General features: G+C 42.7%; 5 protein-coding genes across 5 annotated transcripts; 1 reads left to right on the top strand and 4 right to left on the bottom strand.

Annotated features, from left to right (window-relative positions):
* The first annotated feature begins 756 nt into the window (after window positions 1–756).
* On the top strand, window positions 757–5410 carry prpf38a (pre-mRNA processing factor 38A). The gene is made up of 10 exons (XM_047587898.1): window positions 757–973; window positions 1792–1951; window positions 2553–2674; window positions 2806–2891; window positions 2989–3099; window positions 3185–3291; window positions 3387–3413; window positions 3511–3605; window positions 4860–4908; window positions 5042–5410. Exons 1-10 carry the CDS (start codon window positions 844–846, stop codon window positions 5085–5087), a joined length of 933 nt encoding a protein of 310 aa, XP_047443854.1. The 5' UTR covers window positions 757–843; the 3' UTR covers window positions 5088–5410.
* On the bottom strand, window positions 5407–11781 carry LOC125009721 (interferon-induced protein with tetratricopeptide repeats 2-like). The gene is made up of 2 exons (XM_047587892.1): window positions 11540–11781; window positions 5407–7978 (listed from the first exon to the last, which is right to left on the bottom strand). Exons 1-2 carry the CDS (start codon window positions 11545–11547, stop codon window positions 6601–6603), a joined length of 1386 nt encoding a protein of 461 aa, XP_047443848.1. The 5' UTR covers window positions 11548–11781; the 3' UTR covers window positions 5407–6600.
* A 63-nt stretch (window positions 11782–11844) lies between these two features.
* On the bottom strand, window positions 11845–15641 carry LOC125009719 (interferon-induced protein with tetratricopeptide repeats 2-like). Its single transcript, XM_047587890.1, has 2 exons — window positions 15439–15641; window positions 11845–14569 (listed from the first exon to the last, which is right to left on the bottom strand). The coding sequence occupies exons 1-2, from the start codon at window positions 15501–15503 to the stop codon at window positions 13192–13194; spliced, it is 1443 nt and encodes a 480-aa protein (XP_047443846.1). The 5' UTR covers window positions 15504–15641; the 3' UTR covers window positions 11845–13191.
* Window positions 15642–15660: 19 nt separating this feature from the next.
* LOC125009726 (interferon-induced protein with tetratricopeptide repeats 1-like) lies at window positions 15661–19508 on the bottom strand. Its single transcript, XM_047587896.1, has 2 exons — window positions 19259–19508; window positions 15661–18035 (listed from the first exon to the last, which is right to left on the bottom strand). The coding sequence occupies exons 1-2, from the start codon at window positions 19264–19266 to the stop codon at window positions 16706–16708; spliced, it is 1338 nt and encodes a 445-aa protein (XP_047443852.1). The 5' UTR covers window positions 19267–19508; the 3' UTR covers window positions 15661–16705.
* Window positions 19509–20398: 890 nt separating this feature from the next.
* On the bottom strand, window positions 20399–26049 carry LOC125009720 (interferon-induced protein with tetratricopeptide repeats 2-like). The gene is made up of 2 exons (XM_047587891.1): window positions 25808–26049; window positions 20399–22471 (listed from the first exon to the last, which is right to left on the bottom strand). The coding sequence occupies exons 1-2, from the start codon at window positions 25870–25872 to the stop codon at window positions 21142–21144; spliced, it is 1395 nt and encodes a 464-aa protein (XP_047443847.1). The 5' UTR covers window positions 25873–26049; the 3' UTR covers window positions 20399–21141.
* Between the last annotated feature and the right edge of the window lie 24 nt (window positions 26050–26073).

The following is a 26073-nucleotide window of genomic DNA, read 5'->3' as shown; positions in this document are numbered from 1 at the left end:
TCCTACGTCATGTTTGGACCAATCAGGGAATGCATGTGCGACTGTGTTTACATGCAGTTTGTACAGTGATCTCCCACTTTAACCGTCATGGCAGCGCTCTGCATCAGATACCGGGCTCTGTGCAGGACACAGTGATTCATTCTAATATCAGCAGAAGAGCGGGGGTTTGACGGGTCCGTTCTTCAGGTCATCAACAAACTGAAACTTTATCTGCAATGTACACGATGACGTATGAGGGAGGAAAACTCAAGAGTTTTGAGACTCTGAGTTTTGACTCAGAGTTTGCTGAATGTTTTGCTGCTGCCGTCTGTCTTAACCAGTAAAAAAATCTATATATATTAATATACTTTAAATGTTTTTATTATACAGTATTTTAACCTTTCTCTTGTAAATATTGCCCTTTGCACTATTTTGTATAACTTGTGTCCGCCCTGAAAAGAAGTTCTCCGATCTCGTTATATCTTCTATTCTATTCTATTCTATTCTATTCTATTCTATTCTATTCTATTCTATTCTATTCTATCTTACAATGCCCATTATTACAAATGATTAAATCATATAAACAGTTTAAGCTTTTCGTACAACTATAAACAGAAACCAATGAACGTAACAAAGCTTGATCCAGACTCACGTTTAAAATAAGAAAAGAATTGTCTGAAGTTTAAACAAACGGAACTATAATCAGTATTTGATTCGGGCGATTAAGCTTTTATCCTGAAAATACAGTGCAATAACACTTCCGGGTCAACACGGAAACGGGTCGTTGACCCGGAAGTGTTATTGCATCGTTTACCGTTGTGCTGTTCTGTTCGTGCTAGCCACGTTAGCTCAGTCTCGGCAGCGATGGCGAACAGAACCGTGAAAGATGCAAACAGCATACACGGAACCAACCCGCAGTACCTGGTGGAGAAGATCATCCGGACCCGGATCTACGAGTCTAAATACTGGAAGGAGGAATGTTTCGGTCTCACCGGTCAGTGGCGGCTTAGTGTGCGAGCTAACAGGCTAATGCTAACCCGCTGTGTTTTGAACGTGTTTACCTCAAAAATCATCCTCATCTTAATTGAACTTAGTTAAATAAAAGGAATAAATTTGTACTTTTACTCACGTTACATATGTTATACGTGTTATTTTTGTGCCGTCAAACTTACGATAAAGTTTTGTAATAGGTTGATTTAGCTGAACGTTGACTCTATAGATCGATGCTCTATTCATCCCAAACTATATAACAGGAAAACACAATATACTATATACACGATATTTACAGCATTATAAAAATAAGTGAATACAGGAAGAAAAAAGAAATAATGAACAGAGTGTTATCTGTCACATGCAGATGAGGAGTTATTTTACCTCAAAGGGAAAGAAAATGTTAAAATACTAAATACTTACGACTTATGTTATAAAACGTTTTAGTAGCTTTTAAGAGACTAGAATTCTCACAGTATTTTATCTGACTATGGTTTGACGTTAAAACAAAACACGTGAGAAGCAGGAACCAAACAGTGGTTCTTTCTCTAAGTGCTGTTTTTCTTATACATATTATTCTTATACATTTCTTATATGTCTGGGTGACAAAAAAGTCTCAGTCTGGCTTTAACTAAGCAGATGAGCAGATAAGTGTGAGGGCCATAGAGTTTTTCCTTCCCCGATGTCGTGGCCATATTCCAAGATGAGAGACGACGTGTAAAACCTTAAAAATGAACCAAAATGACCAAAAAACAACAGAAAAAAGTTCTTTCCCAACTTCCTGTCAACGCTTATTTTTCGTGCTCTTTGTGTCGTCCACAGCTGAGCTGGTTGTGGACAAAGCCATGGAGCTGAAGTTCGTGGGAGGCGTCTACGGTGGGAACATCAAGCCCACTCCCTTCCTCTGCCTCACGCTGAAGATGCTGCAGATCCAGCCCGAGAAAGACATCATCGTCGAGTTCATAAAAAACGAAGACTTCAAGTGAGTCCCGCTTCGAAGCGACGGGAAGATGGAAAGTTTAATGTGTGCTGCAAGATCAAATTTAACTTTTCATGTCTCAACCAGCCAGAAATGTCTAAAAACATAAGTGTTACGATGCTGTCGTCGCTCTGTTATTGTCAACTAAAATAATACTTTTCATATGAGTTATAATAACAAAGTTTTTCTAATAATAATTTTCTGTTTTTATATATATATATATATAAATCTCATTTAGTCACTGTGGCCTGTTTACCTGATGTGAACATCTTTCTGTTCCCTGCGATCAATCGATTAGTTGCTCGAGTCTTGAGAGAGAAATAAATAAAAAAATAGTTGGAGATTAGACTGTGAAACTGTTTCTGCAAACAGCCAGTAAAAAATATATTTTCAACATTAGAAGTAAGTTATATAATTTTTCTTCAGACACGAGAGGTGATAAAAAACATAAAAAATAAACGAAAACTAAAAGGAACCGTTTGTCTGCAAACGTCCAATATTTTTTTTCCCATGAAAATAAAAATCATGCAAACTTCATATGTGACATGAAGGAGTCTTAAGACAGAGACGTCTCCTCTGAAATGATTTGTCCCTGCTCCTTCAGATACGTTCGGTTACTTGGAGCGATGTACATGAGGTTAACCGGCACCGCAGTGGACTGCTACAAATACCTGGAGCCTCTGTACAACGACTACAGGAAGGTCAAGAGTCAGAACAGAAACGGGGGTGAGTTTCAGAAAGTGACTCTTATTTTGAAGGAATGTGAATGTGGCCTGATCTGATGAGTGAACACATGAGCTGAGCCAAATCTTCCACAGAGGGTTAGGGAGGAACCATAATTCTTGTTTCTGTTGCAGAGTTTGAGTTGATGCACGTGGACGAGTTCATCGACGAGCTGCTTCACGCTGAGAGGATGTGCGACATCATCCTGCCCCGGCTCCAGGTCCGTCCCTCGTCTCCGTCCCTCGTCTCCGTCCCTCGTCTCCGTCCGCTCCGGTTTGGTCCTTTCACACAAGCGCTGATGTCTTGTGTTTTTACAGAAGAGACAAGTCCTGGAGGAGGCCGAGCTGCTGGACACGAGGATCAGCGCCCTGGAGGAGGATCTGGACGAAGTGGAGAGCAGCGAAGAAGAAGATGAGGAGGAAGAGAAGGTGAATGTAGATACTATTTGACTAATTATCTGTTCATTCAGAAAGAATCTAATCGTTATTATAAATTTAATTTTTTTGTCTGTAGCCGGAGAGACTGCAGACCCCTGAGCCTCACAGACGTGGTTACCGTGACAACGACCGCCCCCGCCGCTCGCCGTCGCCGCGTTACCGACGCAGCCGCTCGCCCAGACGGTTCGTGTTGAACTTCCCGTTTGATGAAAGTCATTTTCCTTTTCTCCGTGTTCGTATTTCTGATAACGACAAATCAAAACCTCCCTTTTCCGCAGGAGGAGCAGGTCCCCGAAGAGGCGAAGGTACGACCGAGTTCTCGTTTTAAATCGTCGTCAGTGTGAAGCTTTGACTGTTGTTGTGTTATTTTTAATGATTTGCGTTCATCCCGTGTGCGAACAGCCCGACGCCTCCTCGTAGAGAACGGCATCGCAGTAAAAGCCCCCGGAGACACCGCAGCCGGTCCAGAGAGCGGCGGCACAGATCCAAGTCCCCCGGTAGGTGGACGGACATTAAGACACCAAACACGGACCACGTCACACCAGCTTCCTGTGGCTCAAACCGGGGCCGGACGGTGCCACCAAACATGTCTATCACTGTGTTTTTTACTTTTTTATGCTTAATCAGGTGTTTCCAACATTTTCTACTGGCTGAGACAAGAATTACTGCAGGAGATCGATTTTATCGTCCTGATGATGAGGAAATATTAGTAGAATAATTCCACACTAGCAGTAAAAGCGGTTAAATGATGCTGTTATAAAGTAATAAAGTGAGGAATCAGAATAAAACGACAGCTACAAAAATACAGAACTTTACTGAGCAAATTTGACTAATTTCATCTTTTAGAAAACCAGTACAGGACTCGTAAGTTTTGAACGTGGATTGTTAGTTAGGAGTTAGATTTTATGTCGGTTTATATTAGTAATTCATATCATAATGATATATATAGAAGATATATATTGGTATTCGGTATAAACCGGTGAACCACCCGGCTCTAACTCAAAGAACCAGAACCAGAACCAAACGAAGTGAAGCAGCTTTTAGTTTTATGCTCTTCACTTGTGGAATAAACTTCCTGAACCGCTGAGGTTTGCTCAGATATTCTGGCTCATTTCAATCAGGACTAAAAACATTATAGCATGAACATGATTTTAATACATTATTCCCTTTTAATCATTCGAATCCTTCACTCTTCTAAACACTTTAACAATTTATTCTCCTGCTTTAGTTGCCTTTTGTTTTTTAAATGCTTTGTAATTTCCTAATGTCTTGTTTTTATTCTATGACTCTAATGTAATTTCACGTATGTATTTGCCTTTGTGATGTAATATATATACATGTATATATAAAAGAGTTAAACATTAGAGCAATTTAAATGAATTTAAATATTCTCGTCGTCTCCATCAGGAAACAACACATAGATAATGTTTGTTTTCCTGCATCAACCGGATCCAGACCAGGACGGTTTTTGGGTTTTTAAAAGTAGAAGAGCTGCATGAAAGGAAAAGACTGAAGCATCAGCTCGAAGTAAAATGGTTTCAGAGCTGAAACTGATATCGGATCAGATCAGCCCCACACATAAACCGGTTCCATGATAACGAGCTCTCAGCGTTTTAGTTTTGGTCCCGTTTATATTCTAGTTTTTACAAACATGTCACAATCGTTTGATGGAATTTACTGAAACACTTTTGTTTGAACTTGTGAATGTAAAGATAACGGAGATAATGATGGGTTTTGTTTTTGTGGATCAGGTCACCACAGAAGCCACAGACATCGCAGCCACTCCAAGACCCCAGAGAGGTGAAAGATTTTTAGTTTTACATCTCACACCTTTTAGCTCGTATAAAAGCAAACACAGTTATTTAATGTTGGTTAAATATATTAAACCATAAATGTTCTTCGTAAGCAGCTTTTCTTTTCTTTCTCTTTGCAGGAGTTCAAAAAAGAGTCACAAGAAAAGTCGACGAGGAAACGAGTGATTTTTTTTTTTAATTTTTTGTCTTGACGTCTTTTTTTCTTCAGTTTTTTTTTTAAACCTTAAAGATTTTGCCTCAGATTTACTTACAGATACAGTTTGAATTGTCTTTTTTAAGAAAGAAACCGGACCAGTGACACGTTGATCATGGACCTGATTCCTCTTCGGCCTCAAACTCTGGTTCAAAGCCTCTGAGACGAAAGTCTAATTGTACGTTCCCGTTTTTCCTGAGGATTATTTTAGGATCTGTGGAAGGAAAGAAAGTTCAGTTTAATCTGAACAGATTCTGATGTTTGTTATAAATAAAAACCCTGATTCATCAGTCAAGAGTTTTGTTTTCTCGTTTATTTTCATTTAGAACAAACAACAAATATCAATCACGCAGCTACTTCACTGCACATTAACAAAATGGAAAAAACCTGCTAACCTGTGTTAGCCTAGAGGCTATTTATTAGCGTTAGTGGATGGATTTACTCTGGAAAACAAACTTTTTGGGAGTAAAGTTTATCTGGAGTCTCCATTGGGATCAAAGATCTGCAGAGCCAATCGGATAATTTGGGGGCGGGGCTTAATGTAGTGATGTAACAGTATAGTCCTACATGTAATCTGGAACTTAATGTCCAACCACGTGTCTCCGATTGGTTGGACCCAGTCAGTGGAGGGCTGGGGATTTTCATGCCCTTCATTAAAAACATAAAACATAAAACATGAATGTCTTTACTAAAGCAAGGAACTCACTCAGTACAGGTCTAATAGCTTCCTCTCCCTTCCTGCAGCCACCAGCGTGACTCACATCTAATCCAGCAGAAGCATCCATGTTGACCCAAAAAAAGAGCAAAAAGACTATACATAAAAGATGTAAATATAATTATAATTCATATTAATCACCAGAACTTAAGAAACTATAGGGAGTTCTCGTCATAGCTCATAGTTGCTAACCATCACGTTTCCCCGGCTGGGTCCAGCCAGCTAGAACCAGCCTTTCCTCACAATCTCCAGCTTTTCCTTCAATGTCCTGAAGTCAAGAAAATGTGTTTCTAAGGTCGTTTTCACACCTGACACGTGGTTCCATTTTTATCTGAGGAAACAAACTGTGGTTCGTTTACAGCGAACCAAACAGCTCTGGAGTGAAAACGACCTGAGAAGATGTGCAACCAAAACGATAGCGATGGTTGTGCAGCTCACCTACAGCTGTAATTGTGAAAGGCAGATTTCTTCTGCTTCTGTTTTTTCTTAGGTTTATAAATCACGGTGTGCACACTGACGCGTAAAGTGGATTAACATATATATACATATATATATATATATATATCAGCAGCAAACTGTTAAAGTGCATCAAGGTGACGTTTGTGCATCATTTCATAATGTGTTTTAAGTTTTAAGTTAAAGAGTAGTTAAAGTGTCACCAGAAAAAACCAAAGAGACTTCTAGATATCTGCGTAAAACATTAACGGGACGTTTGGATCTAAAACATTAAATTGTTCTAAACATCCCTTTTAGTCTATTGTTATTAGACGTTACTTCAAGTAAACAGATTTGTTCTTGAGTTTGGTTTCATTGAAAGCTTCAACAGGATCATAGTCCTGCAGGTTTTCCAGAAACTCCTTGATCTCACTACACCGTCGGTTCTTTCCTCGTCTCAGGATGTTAACCAAGTCTTTGATGCTGTTCTCACGGAAGAAGCTCTGGTGAGGTATCTCTGCTGACTTCATGAGATAATCTGTTGACTTGCTGTGCTCATTGAGGTCGAAGTTCAAGTATTTGGCGTAGCGGTTGTAGAGCATCTGCTTCTCTAAGGGCTCCAGGTCCTGCTCCAGCAGCTCCTGGTAGATCTGCTCTGCTTTGTGCAGACCCTCACTTGATTTGGCATAGATGCTGGCGAGGTCGATCTTCTTCACCAGAGCAGAGTAGGGATAAAGCGAGATCAGTTCCTTGTGGAGACTGATGGCTCTGTCCGTCATGCTTGGTGTTGAGAGTGTGTCCTTGTCAAAAATGATCTTCCATTTGTAGCAGAGCGCTGCACACCTCTTCAGGTAGCGATTGTCTGGATGCTTCCTCAGAGCCTCCTCTGCCAGATTAATGGCGTCTTTGTAGGAGAAGTATTCCTTGTAGAGCCTCAGCATTGGTTTAATGCCACTGTAGCTGCCGACAGGATTCATTAAAATCTTTTCAGCCAGCTCACGAGCTTCATCCTTTATCTCCTCCATGTCTTCTCCTTCCTTTGCCTTTTGTTCAAGACAGTGAACAGCGAGGTACATGTTCTCTGGATCCTTCTCCGTTGCTGCTCGTAGTTTCTCCAAGAGGCCTCCGCTTACGCCCGTCTTGTGCTTGGAGGCGTTCACCAACCCCAGGACGTAGCTGGTCTGCCACTCCACCATGTCCGGCTGCATCCTGATGGCTCTCTGGAAATAATCTGCAGCTCGTTTCTTCTCGTCTTTGCCAAAGTGCAGCAGGGTCCAGGCCTTTTCAGCGTAGACCTCTGGGTGGAGCTCGTCCTCGGATGGAGATGGGTACTCCTTCATGAGGGCGTCCACCTTTGACAGGTAAGACTCACTCTCCTCCTCCTCACCCAGGTAGTGGTGCAGCCAAGCCAGGTTCCCATAGTTCACCAACAACCAGGGACCCTCATCTGAGTCCCCCTTCCTAATCTGATGGAAAGCCTCGGTGGCCTTGCTGAGGAAACTCTGGGCCTCTTCAACTAATCCCATGTGATAGTGGACGAACCCCTGCAGGTTGTAAACATGACCCAGCCAGTAGTTCCTTTCATCGGTGCCGATGTCCTTCAGCGTGTCCATGAGACGGACAAGGATGGACTTTCCAAAGACCAGGTCCCAGGTGAAGTGGCTCTGCAGGGCGTCCAGTCTGGACTCCAGGGTCGACTTAGTCTCAGCAGCACTGATGGAAAAACATTAAAAACAAGAGTAATGTTAAAATAATCTGCTCTAAAACATAGTGAAGGTCAATCGTCATGTCATCCATGGAGGCCGTAAGTGGGGGGAGGTGAAGCCCTCCCTGCATCTTTTCTCCACCTACCACCCATTTCAAGGCCTTAATAATCACTTCCATTGCCATTGAAAAGCTAATGGAGAGATTGTACACCCTGCCATGATACCTACCTCCTCAATATCTGAAAAACAGGCTTTGACTAAACATTTGATACTACCTGGGACTCCAAAGAAATCAGAATCAGCTTTACTGGCCAGGTATGAGTGCACATACAAGGAATTTGACTCCGGTCACTTTGCTCAATGGTAGAAGACAAAGCACTTTTCAGCACTGGTACAGGTCCCGGATGGAGGGAAGGTCAGTTCCCGTAATCCTCTCTGCAGACCTGACTGTCCCTGTCCTGTCCTGTCTGGTGGCTGATCCAAACCAGACCATGATGGATCAGACTAGACGTTATCTTATCTAATGACCAATATTTAGAGGAGAAACATAAAGATGACATGTTGGTAAGAGCAGCCTCATATTCAGGTTCCTGCCTCCAGCTAACCACGGTGACGTAGGACAGAAAAGAGTCTGTTGTGGAACACATGAAACCACCTTTAATCTATTCTACCAGAAAAAAGTTTGAATAGAAATTTAGCTCAACTGTGGTTTGACAAAAAAATAAAAGACATTGATGAACTCAAATGTTATTTTTTGATGCTTTATTTTTTATTTTTATTTTTTTTAATGCAATAGAATAAAATGAAATAGAATGAAAAGGAACGAAACAGAATAAAATAAGTAATCCTGCTCTACTGGTCTGTGTTTTGCAGAAACCACTAGAACAGAAGCTCTCCTCATGGTTTACCTGGGACTAACCTGGGAACTGAAGAACTTCCAGCCAGTTTTACGTTTAGGTTCCATCAGATGTTCTTTAAAAGAAGCCAAGATCACTTTGTCAATTACTGGTCGCTCTAGGTCCATGAAAAACACAATAGCGTCTCTACTTTTCCACCTTTTGTAGAGGTCCTCCCAAACCACCTTGTCGAGCTTCATGAACATTTCCGTGGAGATGTTAATATTCTCACGCTCAAATTCAGGCCAGATTGTCTTGTACAGTCTGAAGCGGATGGACTCAAACTGGTGGAAATCATATTCTATCTTTGCTTTTGCAAAGGCCCTAAAAACCAGGCACTCAACAAAAGTGCAGACACACGTTTTGCACCTTTGTAGGTCGTCTATTGAGGACTCGTCAAGTTTTGGCTCCGACTGAACAGTGTCGTCCTCAACTACTATGATCTCCAGAGAGGAGGGCTCCATCTGCTTAAAGCCTCGGGCTGGTTTGTCTTCTGGTAACTGGTGTTGAGGCCCAAGGGTCTCCACGGTGGGGGGCTCTGCTGAGAGGCGGGTAGAGGTAACGTCTGGTGACGTTACTCTGGTTGATGCCTCTCGAGCACATGGTTTCACAAACAAGCCTCTGAATGTGGTACCCAGTTTTTTCAGAGACCATCTCTTTCTTGGAGCTGTTGCTGCTGCAGGTGTCTCCTCCAGATCCTGGTCTCCTTCATCCACAGACCGATCAGTGTCGTCTTCAACTATTGAAATCTGCAGAGAGGAGGTCTCCATCTGCTCTGAGTCTTGGGCTGGTTTGACTTCAGGGTCTAGAAGCACCACAGCCGTGGGCTCTGGAAATTGCTCTTCAGGAACATTGGATGCTGTCTCCTGGGTCTCAGTCTTTCTAGGCTCCAGACCTTCTGAGTTTTTGTCAGTGTCTTCGTCTTCTCGGGGGGTTAATGCGCTTTTCTTCTTTTTCTTCTTAGTTGTTCGAGGTTTGTGCTTCATCATCCCAATAAAGTCTTTCAGCATCTTGCTGATGTAACGAACCATAGCTTTAATTCTTCCTTTGGGAGTGACGTGTTGTTGAACTTCCTGCTCTTCAGCGTCCTCGCCAGCAGAGAGGATGGAGTTGACTCTCTCAGTCACGTCTTGGGCAATTAAGCTGGTCAACGCCTCTGAGCTCTCAGAGCGGACCTCTTCTTTAACGTCCAGGACTTGAGCAAAGGTTTGAGGAAGTGTGTCACCCACGCTGGTCAAGACAACCTCCTCAGAGATACGATGCCTGTGTTTAATTTTCTCCAGTAGGGATTTGGATATGAGCACTATCAACTCTGTGAGCAGCTGTGCCAGCATAGAAGTGGTAACATCGTCTGGTTTACCTAATATCAAACATTCCCACTGGTCCGATGTGAGGCTGCTGAAAAAGGATTCGATCAGTGGACGAACTGTGTCCACTGTGATCTGTGGGACGTCCTCAGCCTGGGAATAAGTTCCTCTGTCCATTGGGACGGTTGTTGGTGTCGTGTTACGATACATATCCTTGGATGTGTTGGTTTACGGGTTATAACGTTTTTTAACTACCTGAATGTCGTCGTTTTTTGGCGAAGATCAAGTGAATCTCTGATGACTCGGTTCCTATTTAAGCTCTTCATGAGATGACACTGAGATCAAAGGCACTGCGTCTTTGATCTGTGTTAACTGTGGGCGGGGCTTGTGACCTCTCCACAAGATCGAAGGAGTGGCATCATCACCGTGGCAACACAGAGACTCTGTGACATCATCACCACAAGGCTCTTGCTGTTACCATGGTGACACTCAAACTTCTATCATGGAACCCTCCATGGAAGAACCCTCCATCCTCTTCTATCAATTATTTAGCAGAAAGTAAAGAGTTTATTACTAAATTAACTGTTTCTTGTTCATTTCTATCAGTTTGTTGCAACAGACTTTTGTGTTAACCTTTGTGTACTGTTCAAAAAAATCCATTTCATACTGTTCATGGCTGAAAACAGCATTGTTCTTTAGTGTGTGTCTGTGCATTCCCATAATGCAATGCATTATATATATATATAATCTGATCAGGACTGAGTATATATATATTGTGATAAAGATACTGTAAGTTGAGTTGTACTACTGTATATTATAACCTAATACCTACAGACATGACTAGATACACAACACAACCCTTTTCCTGTTTCTGTTTCTTTATTCTCTTCTATTCACAGAGACTTTACAGAATAATAAGACATAAGCTGGGTTTACATGAAGCCAAATATTCTGAATACAATTGGTTTAGAAGTCCAAACCGAATGAAAATGCTCCTTATAAACACCTCAGTCAGAATAAACAGGCCCATTATCTCACAAACCTTCCAAATCAAACTGCTGCTTTAATAATAGAACTTGTAAAATAATAGCAACTACTGCAGATTAGAGCAGAGCTGCAGTGATGCATTCATCCATCTGAAACAGCTGACCGGAATCCCAGTTAGGAGGGAGTAGTTGTGGAAAACACTACTGCTATTTCACTCCCATTCAACTGGTTGCAATGCAGTCTGGGATTTGTAGTGTAAATGGTGCGCACGGAAAATACCTGCGGGCAAATTCTGATAAATATAAACTATGATCTTGGAGGCCTTGACTTTGACGTGTGTGGAACAAACAGTAATGAATTAAAGAAGAAGATCGTTACCTCATCATCCAGCTGTATATTAACGTCTCTGTGTTGTTGTTGTTCTGATCTGGATCCAGACGCGTTGCGCTGCGCACCGAGACACACACGAACAGATCGAGACTTCAGAGTTTTTTGGAGCCGAATGAAAACTTCACGATCCTCGACAGAGACAAAACTAGATCCGAGTCAACATGGAAGAGAAAATGACGCCGGGCAGGAAGTTCCTCGTTCCTCGTTCGTGTCATTTCAGTCTGAGTCTCGATTTCAACGAAATGAAACCTGAAGAATGAAACTCATCAGTGAAACAGAACGACCCGATTTAAAGGCGCAGTTTCTCATCTGTACAAATTTATTACAGGACCAAAACAGGCAAAATATTTTAACCGTATTTCTAGATAGATAGATAGATAGATAGATAGATAGATAGATAGATAGATAGATAGATAGATAGATAGATAGATAGATAGATAACTTTATTCATCCCCAAAGGGAAATTAGGTTGTCACAGCAGTCCGGTATTGGGTACAATAAAATACAATAGAATACAATATATAAAAATAGTAGTATAAAAATAAAGGCAAAGGTAAAAACACAAATAGGACAAAGACACTTAGAAAACTCAAGATACAAGATAGTAGGTGGATAAGGTGCAGTGGTAGGATGAGGGCAGTGGTACTGATGATATGATGGTAGTGTTATTGTGAATAAACAGTATATAGTAGTAGTATAGCATGCAATATAATAGTAGTATAGTATATTATATGATATAATATAATATACTTACTACACAAATTTCACTTTCTCTATATTTCTTGTCTTTTATAATGAATCCACAGGAAAAGCCCTGTTCCACTACATGTCAAGCAAATTCCCCTCTGCATTTTACAACGGATCCCACCCTACAAACCAGAAACAATATTACTTTCTGTTGTGATGTAAGACAAGTCAGTTGATGGATAATTGGTGGACGTCTTATCTGTGGGTTTTTATATGTAGTATCAACTTGGGATCGTTAAAAGGTCGGGATCATTTCTCTTAGAGGTGATTATCCCGAAGATGGTAAATTAGACGCACATTCTTCAAGGCGAATGTTAAGATTTATTTTGTGTGTATTCGTGTGTGTGTGTGTGAGCGTCTCTTCTTCGTCCTCCGTATCCTGACTTGGAATTTCCGAAATGTTAATATGAGATGGGTTTGATTGTCTGCGATTGTCCTGAAGTCAAGTCGTGGTTCCATTTTTATCTGAGGAAACAAACTGTGGTTCGTTTAAAGCAAACCAAACAGCTCTGGAGTGAAAACGACCTGAGTAGATGTGCAACCAAAACGATAGCGATGGTTGTGCAGCTCACCTACAGCTGTAGTTGTGAAAGGCAGATTTCTTCTGCTTCTGTTTTTTCTTAGGTTTTTAAATCAAGGTGTGATTTATATATATATATATATATCAGCAGCAAACTGTTAAAGTGCATCAAGGTGACGTTTGTGCATCATTTCATAATGTGACAGCAGCACTATTTATTCAGTAGAGTTACAGTTTTAAGTTAAAGAGTAGTTAAAGTGTCACCAGAACAAACCAAAGAGACTTCTAGATATCATAAAAACATTCACGGGACGTTTGGATCTAAAACATTAAATTGTTCTAAACATCCCTTTTAGTCTATTGTTATTAGACGTTACTTCAAGTAAACAGATTTGTTCTTGAGTTTCTTTCCATTGAAAGCTTCAACAGGATCATAGTCCTGCAGGTTTTTCAGAAACTCCTTGATCTCGCTGCACCGTCGGTTCTTTCCTCGTCTCAGGATGTTCTCCAAGTCTTTGATGCTGTTCTCACGGTAGAAGCTCTGGTGAGGTATCTCTGCTGACTTCATGAGATAATCTATTGCCTTGCTTTGCTCGTGCAGGTCGAAGAACAAGTATTTGGCGTAACGGTTGTAGAGCATCTGCTTCTCTAAGGGCTCCATCTCCTCCTCCAGCAGCTCCTGGTAGATCTGCTCCGCTTTGTGCATGCCCTCACTTGATTTGGCATAGATGCTAGCGAGGTCGATCTTCTTCACCAGAGCAGAGTCGGGATAAAGCGAGATCAGGTCCCTGTGGAGACTGATGGCTCTGTCCATCATGCTTTTCCTTGGGAGTGTGTCCTTCTCGATAATGATCTTCCATTTGTAGCAGAGCGCTGCACACCTCTTCAGGTAGCGATCGTCTGGATGCTTCCTCAGAGCCTCCTCTGCCAGATTAATGGCGTCATCAGAGGAAATGTGTACATTGTAGAGCCTCAGTATTGCTTTAATTCCACTGTAGCTGCCAACAGGATTCATTGAAATCTTTTCAGCCAGCTCACGAGCTTCATCCTTTATCTCCTCCATGTCTTCTCCTTCCTTTGCCTTTTGCTCGAGACAGTGAACAGCGAGGTACATGTTCTCTGGATCCTTCTCCGTCGCTGCTCGTAGTTTCTCCAAGACGTCGGTGCTCAGATTCGTCTTGTGCTTGGAGGCATTCACCAACCCCAGGACGTAGCTGGTCTGCCACTCCACCATGTCCGGCTGCATCCTGATGGCTCTCTGGAAATAATCTGCAGCTTGTTTCTTCTGTTCTTTGCCAAAGTTCAGCAGGGTCCAGGCCTTTTCAGCGTAGACCTCTGGGTGAAGCTCGTCCTCGGATGGAGATGGGTACTCCTTCATGAGGCCGTCCACCTTTGACAGGTAAGACTCACTCTCCTCCTCCTCACCCAGGTAGTGGTGCAGCCAAGCCAGGTTCCCATAGTTCACCAACAACCAGGGACCCTCATCTGAGTCCCCCTTCCTAATCTGATGGAAAGCCTCGGTGGCCTTGCTGAGGAAACTCTGGGCCTCTTCAACTAATCCCATGTGATAGTGGACGAACCCCTGCAGGTTGTAAACATGACCCAGCCAGAAGTTTCTTTCATCTGTGCCGATGTCCTTCAGCGTGTCCCTGAGACGGACAAGGATGGACTTTCCAAAGATCAGGTCCCAGGTGAAGTGGCTCTGCAGGGCATCCAGTCTGGACTCCAGGGTCGACTTAGTCTCAGCAGCACTGATGGAAAAACATTAAAAACAAGAATAATGTTAAAATAATATGCTCTAAAAAGTAGTGAAGGTCATAAAGAGGCAGTAGTAGATGAGCTCATCATGCATCGGATCAATTCTAGGACTCAAGGACTTCATCCACCAGGACGTCAGGAAATTCAGTTGTTATGGTTGTTTACTTCATGAGAACTGTGGGAGGGTGAGCAGCATCAAGTTCCACGTCACAGAGTACCTCTCCTGGACTACTGCGCCATTGAGACTGTGGTTAGGTTCCTGCAACACGTCCTGCCCTAAGATGCTCCAGCACATAGTGAAAGCAGCTGAGAAGATAATCAGTGCCTCTCGTCAGTCTGCTGCCATCATGGACGAGACCAGGACCAGGACCAGGACCAGGACCAGGACCAGGACCAGGACCAGGACCAGGACCAGGACCAGGACCAGGAGGAGCAGACTAAAGGACAGCTTCCTCCACCAGGCTGCCAGGAAGATCCACTCTCTCCCTGTTCTGCACAAACTCACTCAGGACTCTGGAGTACGTTTTATGTTTAAGGTGTTGCACCGTAGATCTTCAAGGAAATAACATTTCAGTCCTGCGTATGTGTGCCACATAGAGTGTGTGTCAGAGCTGACAATAAAGCTGACTTTGAAACTTTTAAACTATGTTGAGAAATGCTGAGAAAATCATAAATGGAGCAAAGAAAGGAGGAAATGGAAGGTGAAAAGGAAATGATAAAGATGTGAAAAGGAAATGAGAAACAAAGAAATGAAATAAAAGAATGAAGTAAATAAACCAATGACACATTCATAACACACGGATGATTTTCTGTCTCTAAACCTTTGAACAAACAGTAATGAATAAAAGAAGTCGCTCCTCACCTCATCATCCAGCTCTTCCTGTCAATAGTATCGTCTCTGTCTGTTGTTGTAGAGCTCATCTGCATCCAGACGGGTTTTTCTTTTGATGCAGCGCTGACCACCAAGATGCACACGAACAGATCAAGGCTTCAGACTTTTTTAGAAGCCGAATGAAAGAAAGATCAATGAAAGAACAAGATCTGAGTCAATCTGGCAAAGAAAGGAGAAGAAAAAAACAAAAACACCAGGCAGGAAGTTCGAAGCTTCTCGTTCGTGCCGTTGCAGCCAGTTTCGATTTGGATGAAAGGAAACCAAAAGAATAAAACACATCACTGAAACAGGAAGACCTGATTTAAAGGCACAGTTACTTACCTGCAGAAATTTATTACATGATGCAAAACAGAGAGAATGTTTTATTGACAAGGACTGCCCATTAAGATGTTATTGGGATTTAAAAATGTAAAGAAAAACTAGTTCAAATTGACATTTTTGTTATGCTTTTAATTAATTAACGAATTTAATCCTGTAAAATTCCTCACAAAAAGGTAAAGTCACTCTTTGTCGGTTTCCAAATTTTGGAGAAATTATTTTTCTAGATCTTGTAATTATTATATTTGTTCAGATTTGGTAAAAAATTAACTTACTTAGACAAAAAAGTCAAATAATTCTTTCCCATTTTCCCAGAGAATTACTTCAGGGTCTGAGGGAAGGGAAAGTGAGTTCATTATCAGGAGATTGTGGTGTGTGCATTGTAGATAAAAACCCAGATTCATCAGTCAAGACTTTCTCGAAACTTATCCAGGTCGCTGTAAATCATGCAGCTACTTTATCTTACCTTTTCACTTTGTTCACATTTTATTGTGATGTAGATTTGAATGTGGATCAATATGATTTTAATTTTACTTCAAATGTTTTGATTCAAATAATAACATTATGAGATGTTGTTCTTTTTGGAAACTTCTGGAAAATTAGAAATGAGAAAATAATCTCGTAGTATTCAGACTCAATGCTGACGTATTTTATTTTAAATGAAGATGTTGTATAGATGACTTTGAAACATCTTTAAGAAACGTCAACCAGTTAATGCTCCTGTTTAGTGTTAGGTTTTTTAGAGAGAGATATGACTGAAACCATCACCAGGATTTTTTTGTATCAGCTGCAAACTGTTTAGTAAGCTTTTAATGATAGCTCAATATTTTCATCTAAAATTCAAACCAAACACATCCCGTTTATTCTACTGTTATTAGATTTTGATTCAACTATACAGATTTTTTTTTAAGTGGTGCAGTTAGAAAGCTTGAACAGGATCATAGTCCTGCAGGTTTTCCAGAAACTCCTTGATGTCGTTGCACCGTCGGTTCTTTCCTCGTTTTAGGATACTCTCCAAGTCTTTGATGCTGTTCTTACGGTAGAAGCCCTGGTGAGGTATCTCTGCCGACTTCATGAGATAATCTATCGACATGCTACGTTCATTGCGGTCATAGAACAAGTATTTGGCGTAGCGGTTGTAGAGCATCTGTTTATCTAAGTCCTCCATGTGCTCCTCCAGCAGCTCCTGGTAGATCTGCTCCGCTTTGCGCAGACCCTCACTTGATTTGGCATAGATGCTGGCGAGGTCGATCTTCTTCACCAGAAAAGAGTCGGGGTAAAGTGAGATCACATCCCTGTGGAGATCGATGGCTCTGTCCATCATGCTTTTCCTTGGGAGTGTGTCTTTCAAATAAATGATCCTCCATTTGTAGCAGAGCGCTGCACACCTCTTCAGGTAGCGATCGTCTGGATGCTTCCTCAGAGCCTCCTCTGCCAGAATAATGGCGTCATCGTAGGAGAAGTGTTTCTTGTAGAGCCTCAGTATTGCTTTCATGCCACTGTAGCTGCCAACAGGATTCATTAAAATCTTTTCTGCCAGCTTGTGAGCTTCGTCCTCTATGTCTTCTCCTTCCTTTGCCTTTTGCTCAAGACATTGGACAGCGAGGTACAGGTTCTCTGGATCCTTCTCCTTCGCTGCTCGTAGTTTCTCCAAGACAATGGTGCTCAGGCCCTTTTCATGCTTGGAGGCGCTCACCAACCCCAGGACATAGCTGGTCTGCCACTCCATCATGTCCGGCTGCATCCTGATGGCTCTCTGGAAATAATCTGCAGCTTGTTTCTTCTCGTCTTTGCCAAAGTTCAGCAGGGTCCAGGCCTTTTCAGCGTAGACCTCTGGGTGGAGCTCGTCCTCGGATGGAGATGGGTACTCCTTCATGAGGGCGTCCACCTTTGACAGGTAAGACTCACTCTCCTCATCCTCACCCAGGTAGTGGTGCAGCCAAGCCAGGTTCCCATAGTTCACCAACAACCAGGGACCCTCATCTGAGTCCCCCTTCCTAATCTGATGGAAAGCCTCGGTGGCCTTGCTGAGGAAACTCCGGGCCTCTTCAGCTAATCCCATGTGATAGTGGACGAACCCCTGCAGGTTGTAAACATGACCCAGCCAGAAGTTTCTTTCATCTGTGCCAATGTCCTTCACTTTGTCCCTGAGACGGACAAGGATGGACCTGCCGAAGACCAGGTCCCAGGTGAAGTGGCTCTGCAGGGCGTCCAGTCTGGACTCCAGGGTTGACTTAGTCTCAGTAGCACTGATGGAAAAACATTAAAAACAAGAATAATGTTAAAATAATCTGCTCTAAAACGTAGTGAAGAGCATAAAGAGGCAGTAGTAGATGAGGAGATGAACTGACGACACTGAAATAAGGAAGTAAGACTGGAAATGGAGTAAAGATGGAAGATGGAAGCATTCTTGATTCAGAAGGAGGAGAACCCCAAAAAAGAGCTGACTGTAGTCCGTGCAACGGCTGCCACCAATCAGTCATCCATCAATTTATGGATGACCACACAGTGACCAAGGCTGTCGGTGGATACTAAAGGGTTTTAAAAAGCAGATGGAGATGGAGTGGACATAGATGCGCTTAAAACCTGCCAAATCAAGATCAATGGTGCTAAGAGGAAAAGTGGATGACAAGTCATCCAGCGTTGCAAGTGCAACAATCTCGACCATCACTGAGAAGCCTCTCAAGAGCTTAAGGAAGGTGTTTGATTGCACCCTGAGGGATGCAACATCTATCCAGTCGACCTGCACTGAGCTGGACAGATGGTTGAAGTCAGCATTGCCAGATTAGATCAAAGCTTTGCTTTTCCAGCACAACATTTTTCCTAGGATCCTGTGGCCACCCCTCGTCTATGAAGTGCCAGTCCTAACAGTGGAAACCCTAGAGAGGAAGGTCAGCAACCACCTAAAAAGAAGCCTGGGGCTTCCAAGAAGTCTAAGCAGCATCACACTCTATGGGCCCAAACTGCAAATGTCACTCAAGTCTTTGGAAAAGGAACTCAGAGTAACGAGAGGGGAAGTATTGCAATACAGACACTCAAGCCATCCAAAGGTGGCAAAAGCTGAGAACTGGTTGACCAGGTTCTGAAAGTCATTACTGAAGCCATTGCTACAGGAGTCGAGTGTGCCAAGTGTTCCGACAGCCGCCCAACCCAAGCGAGCCATCATCTCCAGAGCTGGAGAGCAGCCAAGACCAGCTGTAAAAACATCTGCAGGCATCCTGGCCACTGTGTGGGACTGGCAGCTACTGGTGGACCTCAGATGTATCACCAGAAATCATTCATACAGAAATATGGGGCTCATTGACGCACCTGCCCGATGCTTGTTGAAATGCAGTATGGGATTTGTAGTATCAATGGTGAGCACACAAAATACCTGTGGGCCAAATCTGAAAACTATAAACTATTGCCTGGGAGGCCTTGACTCTGACATGTGTGGAACAAACAGTAATGATTTAAAGAAGAAGCTCCTCACCTCATCATCCAGCTGTTCCTGTCGATAGTAACGTCTCTGTCTGTTGTTGTAGTAAATGTTGTTATGAGGTGAACTCATGTGGATCCAGACGCTTTTTTCTTTTGGCCAGCTTTCTTTTGGAGACGCACACGAACAGATTGAGACTGGAGACTTTTTTAGAACCCGAATGAAAGAAAGATCAATGAAAGAACAAGAGCCGAGTCAATCTGGCAGAAAAAATGACACCAAACAGGAAGTTTGAGGTTCCTCGTTCTTGTCATTGCGTGTCGAGTTTCGATTTGGATGAAACCTGAAGAATGAAAACACATCACTGAAACAGAAACACCTGATTTAAAGGCGCAGTTTCTTACCTGCAGAAATTTATTACATGATGCAAAACAGAGAGAATATTTTATTGACAATGACACAATTGACATTAAGGTATTATTGGGATTATTTACATATTGTCTTTATTTTATTTTTTCAGTTTAAAAATGTGAAAAAAAAGCAAAATTTGATTTTTTTCTTCTTCATGGTTTTAATTAAAAACCAATTTAATGCTGTAAAATTCTTCACAAAAAAGTACAGTTAGTCTTTGTCAATCTCAATGGTTGGAGAAGTTCTTTTTTAAGACCTTGTAATTATTATATGTGTTTAGATGTCATAAAATAATTGTCTAATAAAACAAATTATTGTCTTAATCGTACAATAACAGGAGAACTTAAGTGCATGTTAACACGTTACTCCGATTAAAGTCAGAGTTCTCATTATCTGATTGAGACGCCCAGATAATGCGATTGAATCAGAGTTTTCATCGTGTGCGCATGCTCCATCATCGCTGTGCTGCCGTGTGACCCCGGAACAAAAACATCCAAGAAGCCGATCACAGAAGAAGAAGAAGAGAAGAAGAAGAAGAAGAAGAAGAAGAAGAAGAAGAAGAAGAGAAACGGAGCCGTCTGAGGGACAGCGCGGATCTTACCTGCACCAGAAGAAGCGCAAACATTACGTACAAGATTAAAAATGTTCTATTATCCGTCTGGTTGTTGTTTAAATGTCTGACACATGAACGACTCTAGTTAATTATATCGCGTAATAGGTCAACCGGAAATCGAGCCGTATTAATGTGGTGTTAACCCGCTGAAAAGACACGTATCGCCCCCTAGTGTGGAGGAGGACAGTTATTATATTTTCTTGCGCTGCATGTAAACTGGGACAAGGACTGTAGTCAGAAAGTAGAGTTTAGAGCAAAGCTCCATTAAACTCTGCGTGTAAACGCACTGACTGTGGTCCAGGTCACAGGGAATCATACAGCTACTTCACACCTTTTCACTTTGTTCACATTTTATTGGGTTGTAGATTTAAATTTAGATTTATATGATTTTAATATTAATTAAGATATTTAGATTCAGATAACATTAGATATCTTCAGGAACTTTTGGAAATTTAAAAATTAGTAAATTATCTGTTATTAGTATTCAGACAAGTGCTGAGGCTTTAAATTGTTCTTTAATATCTGATGATATTTAACTGATCTGACTGGACAGAGAACGACACACCTGTGATAACCTGGAAGCTAATTCACAAACACTGGGTGGGTGAAGCATCTGATTGTTCTTAGGCAAATATCGGCCCTGGATAAGGTTGATTGAGAAACGTCTTCAAGAAACAAAGAGTTAAAGTTAAGTTAAAAAAAAAAAAGAAGAAAAGAAACAGACTTTTAGATATCTATTTAAAATATTAACTGGACGTTTGGATCTAAAACAAAAGCCGAAACTCAACATTTTCATCTAAAACTCAACTTACTACAAACATCCCATTTATTCTTCCATAATCAGGCGTTAATGCAAGTATACAGTTTATTTACATAGTGCAAAGCCTTTGTTTGGGATGGTTCCATTAAAAGTTCAAACCGGGTTACAGTCCTGCAGGTTTTTCAGAAACTCCTTTATCTCGCTGCACCGTCGGCTCTTTCCTCGTCTCAGGATACTCTCCAAGTCTTTGATGCTGTTCTCACGGAAGAAGCTCTGGTGAGGTATCTCTGCTGACTTCATGAGGTAATCTATCGACTTGCTTTGCTCGTACAGGTCGAAGGTCAAGTATTTGGAGTAGCGGTTGTAGAGCATCTGCTTCTCTAAGGGCTCCATCTCCTCCTCCAGCAGCTCCTGGTAGATCTGCTCCGCGTTGCGCAGACCCTCACTTGATTTGGCATAGATGCTGGCGAGGTCGATCTTCTTCACCAGAGCAGAGTCGGGGTAAAGTGAGATCAGGTCCTTGTGGAGATCGATGGTTCTGTCCATCATGCTTTTCCTTGGGAGTGTGTCCTTCTCATAAATGATCTTCCATTTGTAGCAGAGCGCTGCACACCTCTTCAGGTAGCGATTGTCTGGATGCTTCCTCAGAGCCTCCTCTGCCAGAATAATGGCGTCATCGTAGGAGAAATGTTTCTTGTAGAGCCTCAGTATTGCTTTCATGCCACTGTAGCTGCCAACAGGATTCATTAAAATCTTTTCAGCCAGCTCACGAGCTTCATCCTTTATCTCCTCTATGTCTTCGCTTTCCTTTGCCTTTTGTTCGAGACATTGAACAGAGAGGTACATGTTCTCTGGATCCTTCTCATTTGCTGCTCGTAGTTTCTCCAAGAGGTCGGCGCTCAAGCTTGTCTCGTGCTTGGAGGCGTTCAACAACCCCAGGACGTAGCTGGTCTGCCACTCCACCATGTCCGGCTGCATCCTGATGGCTCTCTGGAAATAATCTGCAGCTTGTTTCTTCTCGTCTTTGTCAAAGTGCAGCAGGGTCCAGGCCTTTTCAGCGTAGACCTCTGGGTGGAGCTCGTCCTCGGATGGAGATGGGTACTCCTTCATGAGGCCGTCCACCTTTGACAGGTAAGACTCACTCTCCTCCTCCTCACCCAGGTAGTGGTGCAGCCAAGCCAGGTTCCCATAGTTCACCAACAACCAGGGACCATCATCTGAGTCCCCCTTCCTAATCTGATGGAAAGCCTCGGTGGCCTTGCTGAGGAAACTCCGGGCCTCTTCAACTAATCCCATGTGATAGTGGACGAACCCCTGCAGGTTGTAAACATGACCCAGCCAGTAGTTCCTTTCATCGGTGCCGATGTCCTTCAGCGTGTCCCTGAGACGGACAAGGATGGACTTTCCAAAGACCAGGTCCCAGGTGAAGTGGCTCTGCAGGGCGTCTAGTCTGGACTCCAGGGTCGACTTAGTCTCAGCAGCACTGATGGAAAAACATTAAAAACAAGAATAATGTTAAAATAATATGCTCTAAAAAGTAGTGATGGTCATAAAGAGGCAGTAGTAGATGAGCTCATCATGCGTCAGATCAATTCTATCCACCCCCACTTTTCCATCCCCCTCACCCTGGATGCTTTCCAGTTTGCATATTGGCCCATTTGGTCAACGGATGATCCCATCTCCACTACCCTCCACTCACCTCTAAACATCTGGACACAAAGGACTCGTGTGTCAGGATGCTGTCCATTGACTTCAGTTCAGCATTCAATACAAACATCCAACAACAGCTTAACCAAAAACTGGACTAGATGGGGCTCAGTACCTCACTATGCAACTGGATGCTGGACTTCCTGACAGGAAGACGTCAGGCTGTACAGGTTGGCACCATCACACTGAGCAAAGCCCCTCCCCAGGGATGTGTGCTGAGCCCCTCCTCTAACCCATGGCTGCACACCAACAGGTAGCTCCAACCTATTCACCATCATGTGGTGGATCTCATCAGGCTCAACAGTGCCTCTACTTCCTCTGCAATCTGAGGAAAGCCAGAGCACCAACCCCCCATCATGTGCATGTTCTACATGAGACTGTGGTAGGGCTCCTGCATACATAGACACTAGATGCCACATTCTGGCTGGTCAGACAGGTCAACACGGCCGCTATCTGGGGCAGGGGTTCATACCAGCGGTCAGACTGTAGTCAGTGCATCTGACTGACTAAAGGGACTTTTGTGTCATTTACGGATGTTCCCATGAAAGAAACACTGAAACCAAGCAAGAGGGAACCATTTCACTAGTGAGAAGATGTTTTATATTATTTAACTGTTATGAACGTGTTGAATGTATCTGTAAAGCTTACTTAAATTAAACTACCATATCCTGTTACTAGCGTAAGGATAAGAAAACAAAATATGTTTTTGTTAGTAAGACATCAGTAATATGATAAAAGTGACATTTAGAAATCAGCCACTGTGTGTAACTGTACTAAGTTATGTATATATACAGTGGGGGAAATAAGTATTTGATCCCCTGCTGAATTTGTAAGTTTGCCCACTTCCATAGAAATGATCAGACTCTGGTTTTTATGGTTGTTTACTGGTTATGGGTATAGACAGAATATCAATCGAAAATGCATAAAAAACACACAATCTAAAAGTTATAAATTGTTATGTATTTTATTAAGGGAAATAAGTATTTGATCCCCAACAATTCACTTAGAATTCAGGCTCCTACAGATTGGCTGGTGTGCATGTGGCACACAGCTGTGCTCAGTCAACTAATTACCAATACTCCTGATCTTAACTCGTCATGTATATTAAGCACACCTGCTCTAAGAATCAGTTTCTTACATTCCAACTTCTACAGCACCATGGGCAAGACCAAAGAGCTGTCAAAAGATGTCAGGGACAAGACTGTAGACCTGCACAAGGCTGGTATAGGTTACAAAACCATCAGCAAAAGGCTTGGTGAGAAGGTGACAACTATTGGTGCCATTATTCGCAAGTGGAAGACCCATAAAAGGACCATCAACTGTCCTCGGTCTGGAGCTCCCCGCAAAATCTCGCCTCATGGAGTGAGGATGATGATGAGAAAGGTGAGGGAGCAGCCTAAAACAACACGGCAGGAGCTTGTTAATGATCTGGAAGCAGTTGGGACCTCCGTCACCAAGAAAACAGTTGGCAACACACTGCGCCGTTATGGATTGAACTCTTGCAGTGCCCGCAAGGTCCCCCTGCTCAAGAAGGCACATGTACAGGCCCGCCTTAAGTTTGCCAGTGAACATCTAAATGACTCAGAGAAGGCTTGGGAGAAAGTGCTGTGGTCTGACGAAACCAAAGTTGAGCTATTTGGCATTAACTCGACCCGCCGTGTTTGGAGGATGAAAAAACGTGAGTATGACCCAAAGAACACCATACCCACGGTTAAGCATGGAGGTGGAAACATCATGTTTTGGGGCTGTTTTTCAGCAAAGGGTACAGGGCAACTTCACCGCATTATGGGGCCAATGAATGCAGCCATGTACTGTAACATCTTGGACAAAAACCTTCTTTCCTCAGCAAGAACACTGAAGATGCCTCGTGGGTGGGTTTTCCAACATGACAATGACCCAAAACATACTGCCAGGACAACAAAGGAGTGGCTCAAGAAGAAGCATATTAAGGTCATGGAGTGGCCTAGTCAGTCTCCAGACCTTAACCCGATCGAAAACCTGTGGAGGGAGCTGAAGCTCCGAGTTTCCAAGAGGCAGCCAAGAAACTTGAAGGATTTAGAGACTGTCTGTAAAGATGAATGGGCCAAAATCCCTCCTGCGCTGTGTGCAAACCTGGTGACCAACTACAAGAAACGTCTCATCGCTGTGCTTGCCAACAAAGGTTTCTCTACAAAGTACTGACTTGTGTTGTGCTTGGGGATCAAATACTTATTTCCCTTAATAAAATACATAACAATTTATAACTTTTAGATTGTGTGTTTTTTATGCATTTTTGACTGATATTCCGTCTATACCCATAACCAGTAAACAACCATAAAAACCAGAGTCTGATCATTTCTATGGAAGTGGGCAAACTTACAAATTCAGCAGGGGATCAAATACTTATTTCCCCCACTGTATGTATATATATGAGTAGACACGGACGGCTTCCCCCCGGGCCAAGATGGCGGCCGCGCCGACACATCGTTCCAACGGACAGAGACGGAGGCGGCATCTACTGTTTATATCTACGGGCTCCTGCACCACATCCTGCCCTAAGATGCTCCAGCACATAGTGAAAGCAGCTGAGAAGATAAACAGTGACTCTCGTCAGTCTGCTGCCATCATGGACGAGACCAGGACCAGGACCAGGACCAGGACCAGGACCAGGACCAGGAGGAGCAGACTAAAGGACAGCTTCCTCCACCAGGCTGCCAGGAAGATCCACTCTCTCCCTGTTCTGCACAAACTCACTCAGGACTCTGGAGTACGTTTAATGTTTAAGGTGTTGCACCGTAGATCTTCAAGGAAATAACATTTCAGTCCTGCGTATGTGTGCCACATAGAGTGTGTGTCAGAGCTGACAATAAAGCTGACTTTGAAACTTTTAAACTATGTTGAGAAATGCTGAGAAAATCATAAATGGAGCAAAGGATGGAGGAAATGGAAGGTGAAAAGGAAATGAGAAAGATGTGAAAAGGAAATGAGAAAGATGTGAAAAGGAAATGAGAAACAAAGAAATGAAATAAAAGAATGAAGTAAATAAACCAATGACACATTCATAACACACAGATGATTTTCTGTCTCTAAACCTTTGAACAAACAGTAATGAATTAAAGAAGTCGCTCCTCACCTCATCATCCAGCTCTTCCTGTCAATAGTATCGTCTCTGTCTGTTGTTGTAGAGCTCATCTGCATCCAGACGGGTTTTTCTTTTGATGCAGCGCTGACCACCAAGATGCACACGAACAGATCAAGGCTTCAGACTTTTTTAGAAGCCGAATGAAAGAAAGATCAATGAAAGAACAAGATCTGAGTCAATCTGGCAAAGAAAGAAGAAGAAAAAAACAAAAACACCAGGCAGGAAGTTCGAGGCTTCTCGTTCGTGCCGTTGCAGCC

Source organism: Mugil cephalus, chromosome 6, assembly GCF_022458985.1.
Source record: "Mugil cephalus isolate CIBA_MC_2020 chromosome 6, CIBA_Mcephalus_1.1, whole genome shotgun sequence".
In the NCBI taxonomy this organism is placed as follows: domain Eukaryota; kingdom Metazoa; phylum Chordata; class Actinopteri; order Mugiliformes; family Mugilidae; genus Mugil; species Mugil cephalus.
This window is presented reverse-complemented; position numbering and strand designations above follow the sequence as displayed.

Bases quoted from the DNA above. Each gene is read 5' to 3' on its own strand.
- prpf38a (XM_047587898.1), top strand. From the start codon at position 844: ATGGCGAACAGAACCGTGAAAGATGCAAACAGCATACACGGAACCAAC. The intron at 974-1,791 runs GTCAGTGGCGGC...TGTCGTCCACAG, and splicing joins GGAATGTTTCGGTCTCACCG to CTGAGCTGGTTGTGGACAAA. The intron at 3,606-4,859 runs GTAGGTGGACGG...TTTGTGGATCAG, and splicing joins GCACAGATCCAAGTCCCCCG to GTCACCACAGAAGCCACAGA.
- LOC125009719 (XM_047587890.1), bottom strand. From the start codon at position 15,503: ATGCAGATGAGCTCTACAACAACAGACAGAGACGATACTATTGACAGG. The intron at 14,570-15,438 runs GTGAGGAGCGAC...TTTTTCCATCAG, and splicing joins AGGAAGAGCTGGATGATGAG to TGCTGCTGAGACTAAGTCGA.
- LOC125009720 (XM_047587891.1), bottom strand. From the start codon at position 25,872: ATGCAGATGAGCTCTACAACAACAGACAGAGACGATACTATTGACAGG. The intron at 22,472-25,807 runs GTGAGGAGCGAC...TTTTTCCATCAG, and splicing joins AGGAAGAGCTGGATGATGAG to TGCTGCTGAGACTAAGTCGA.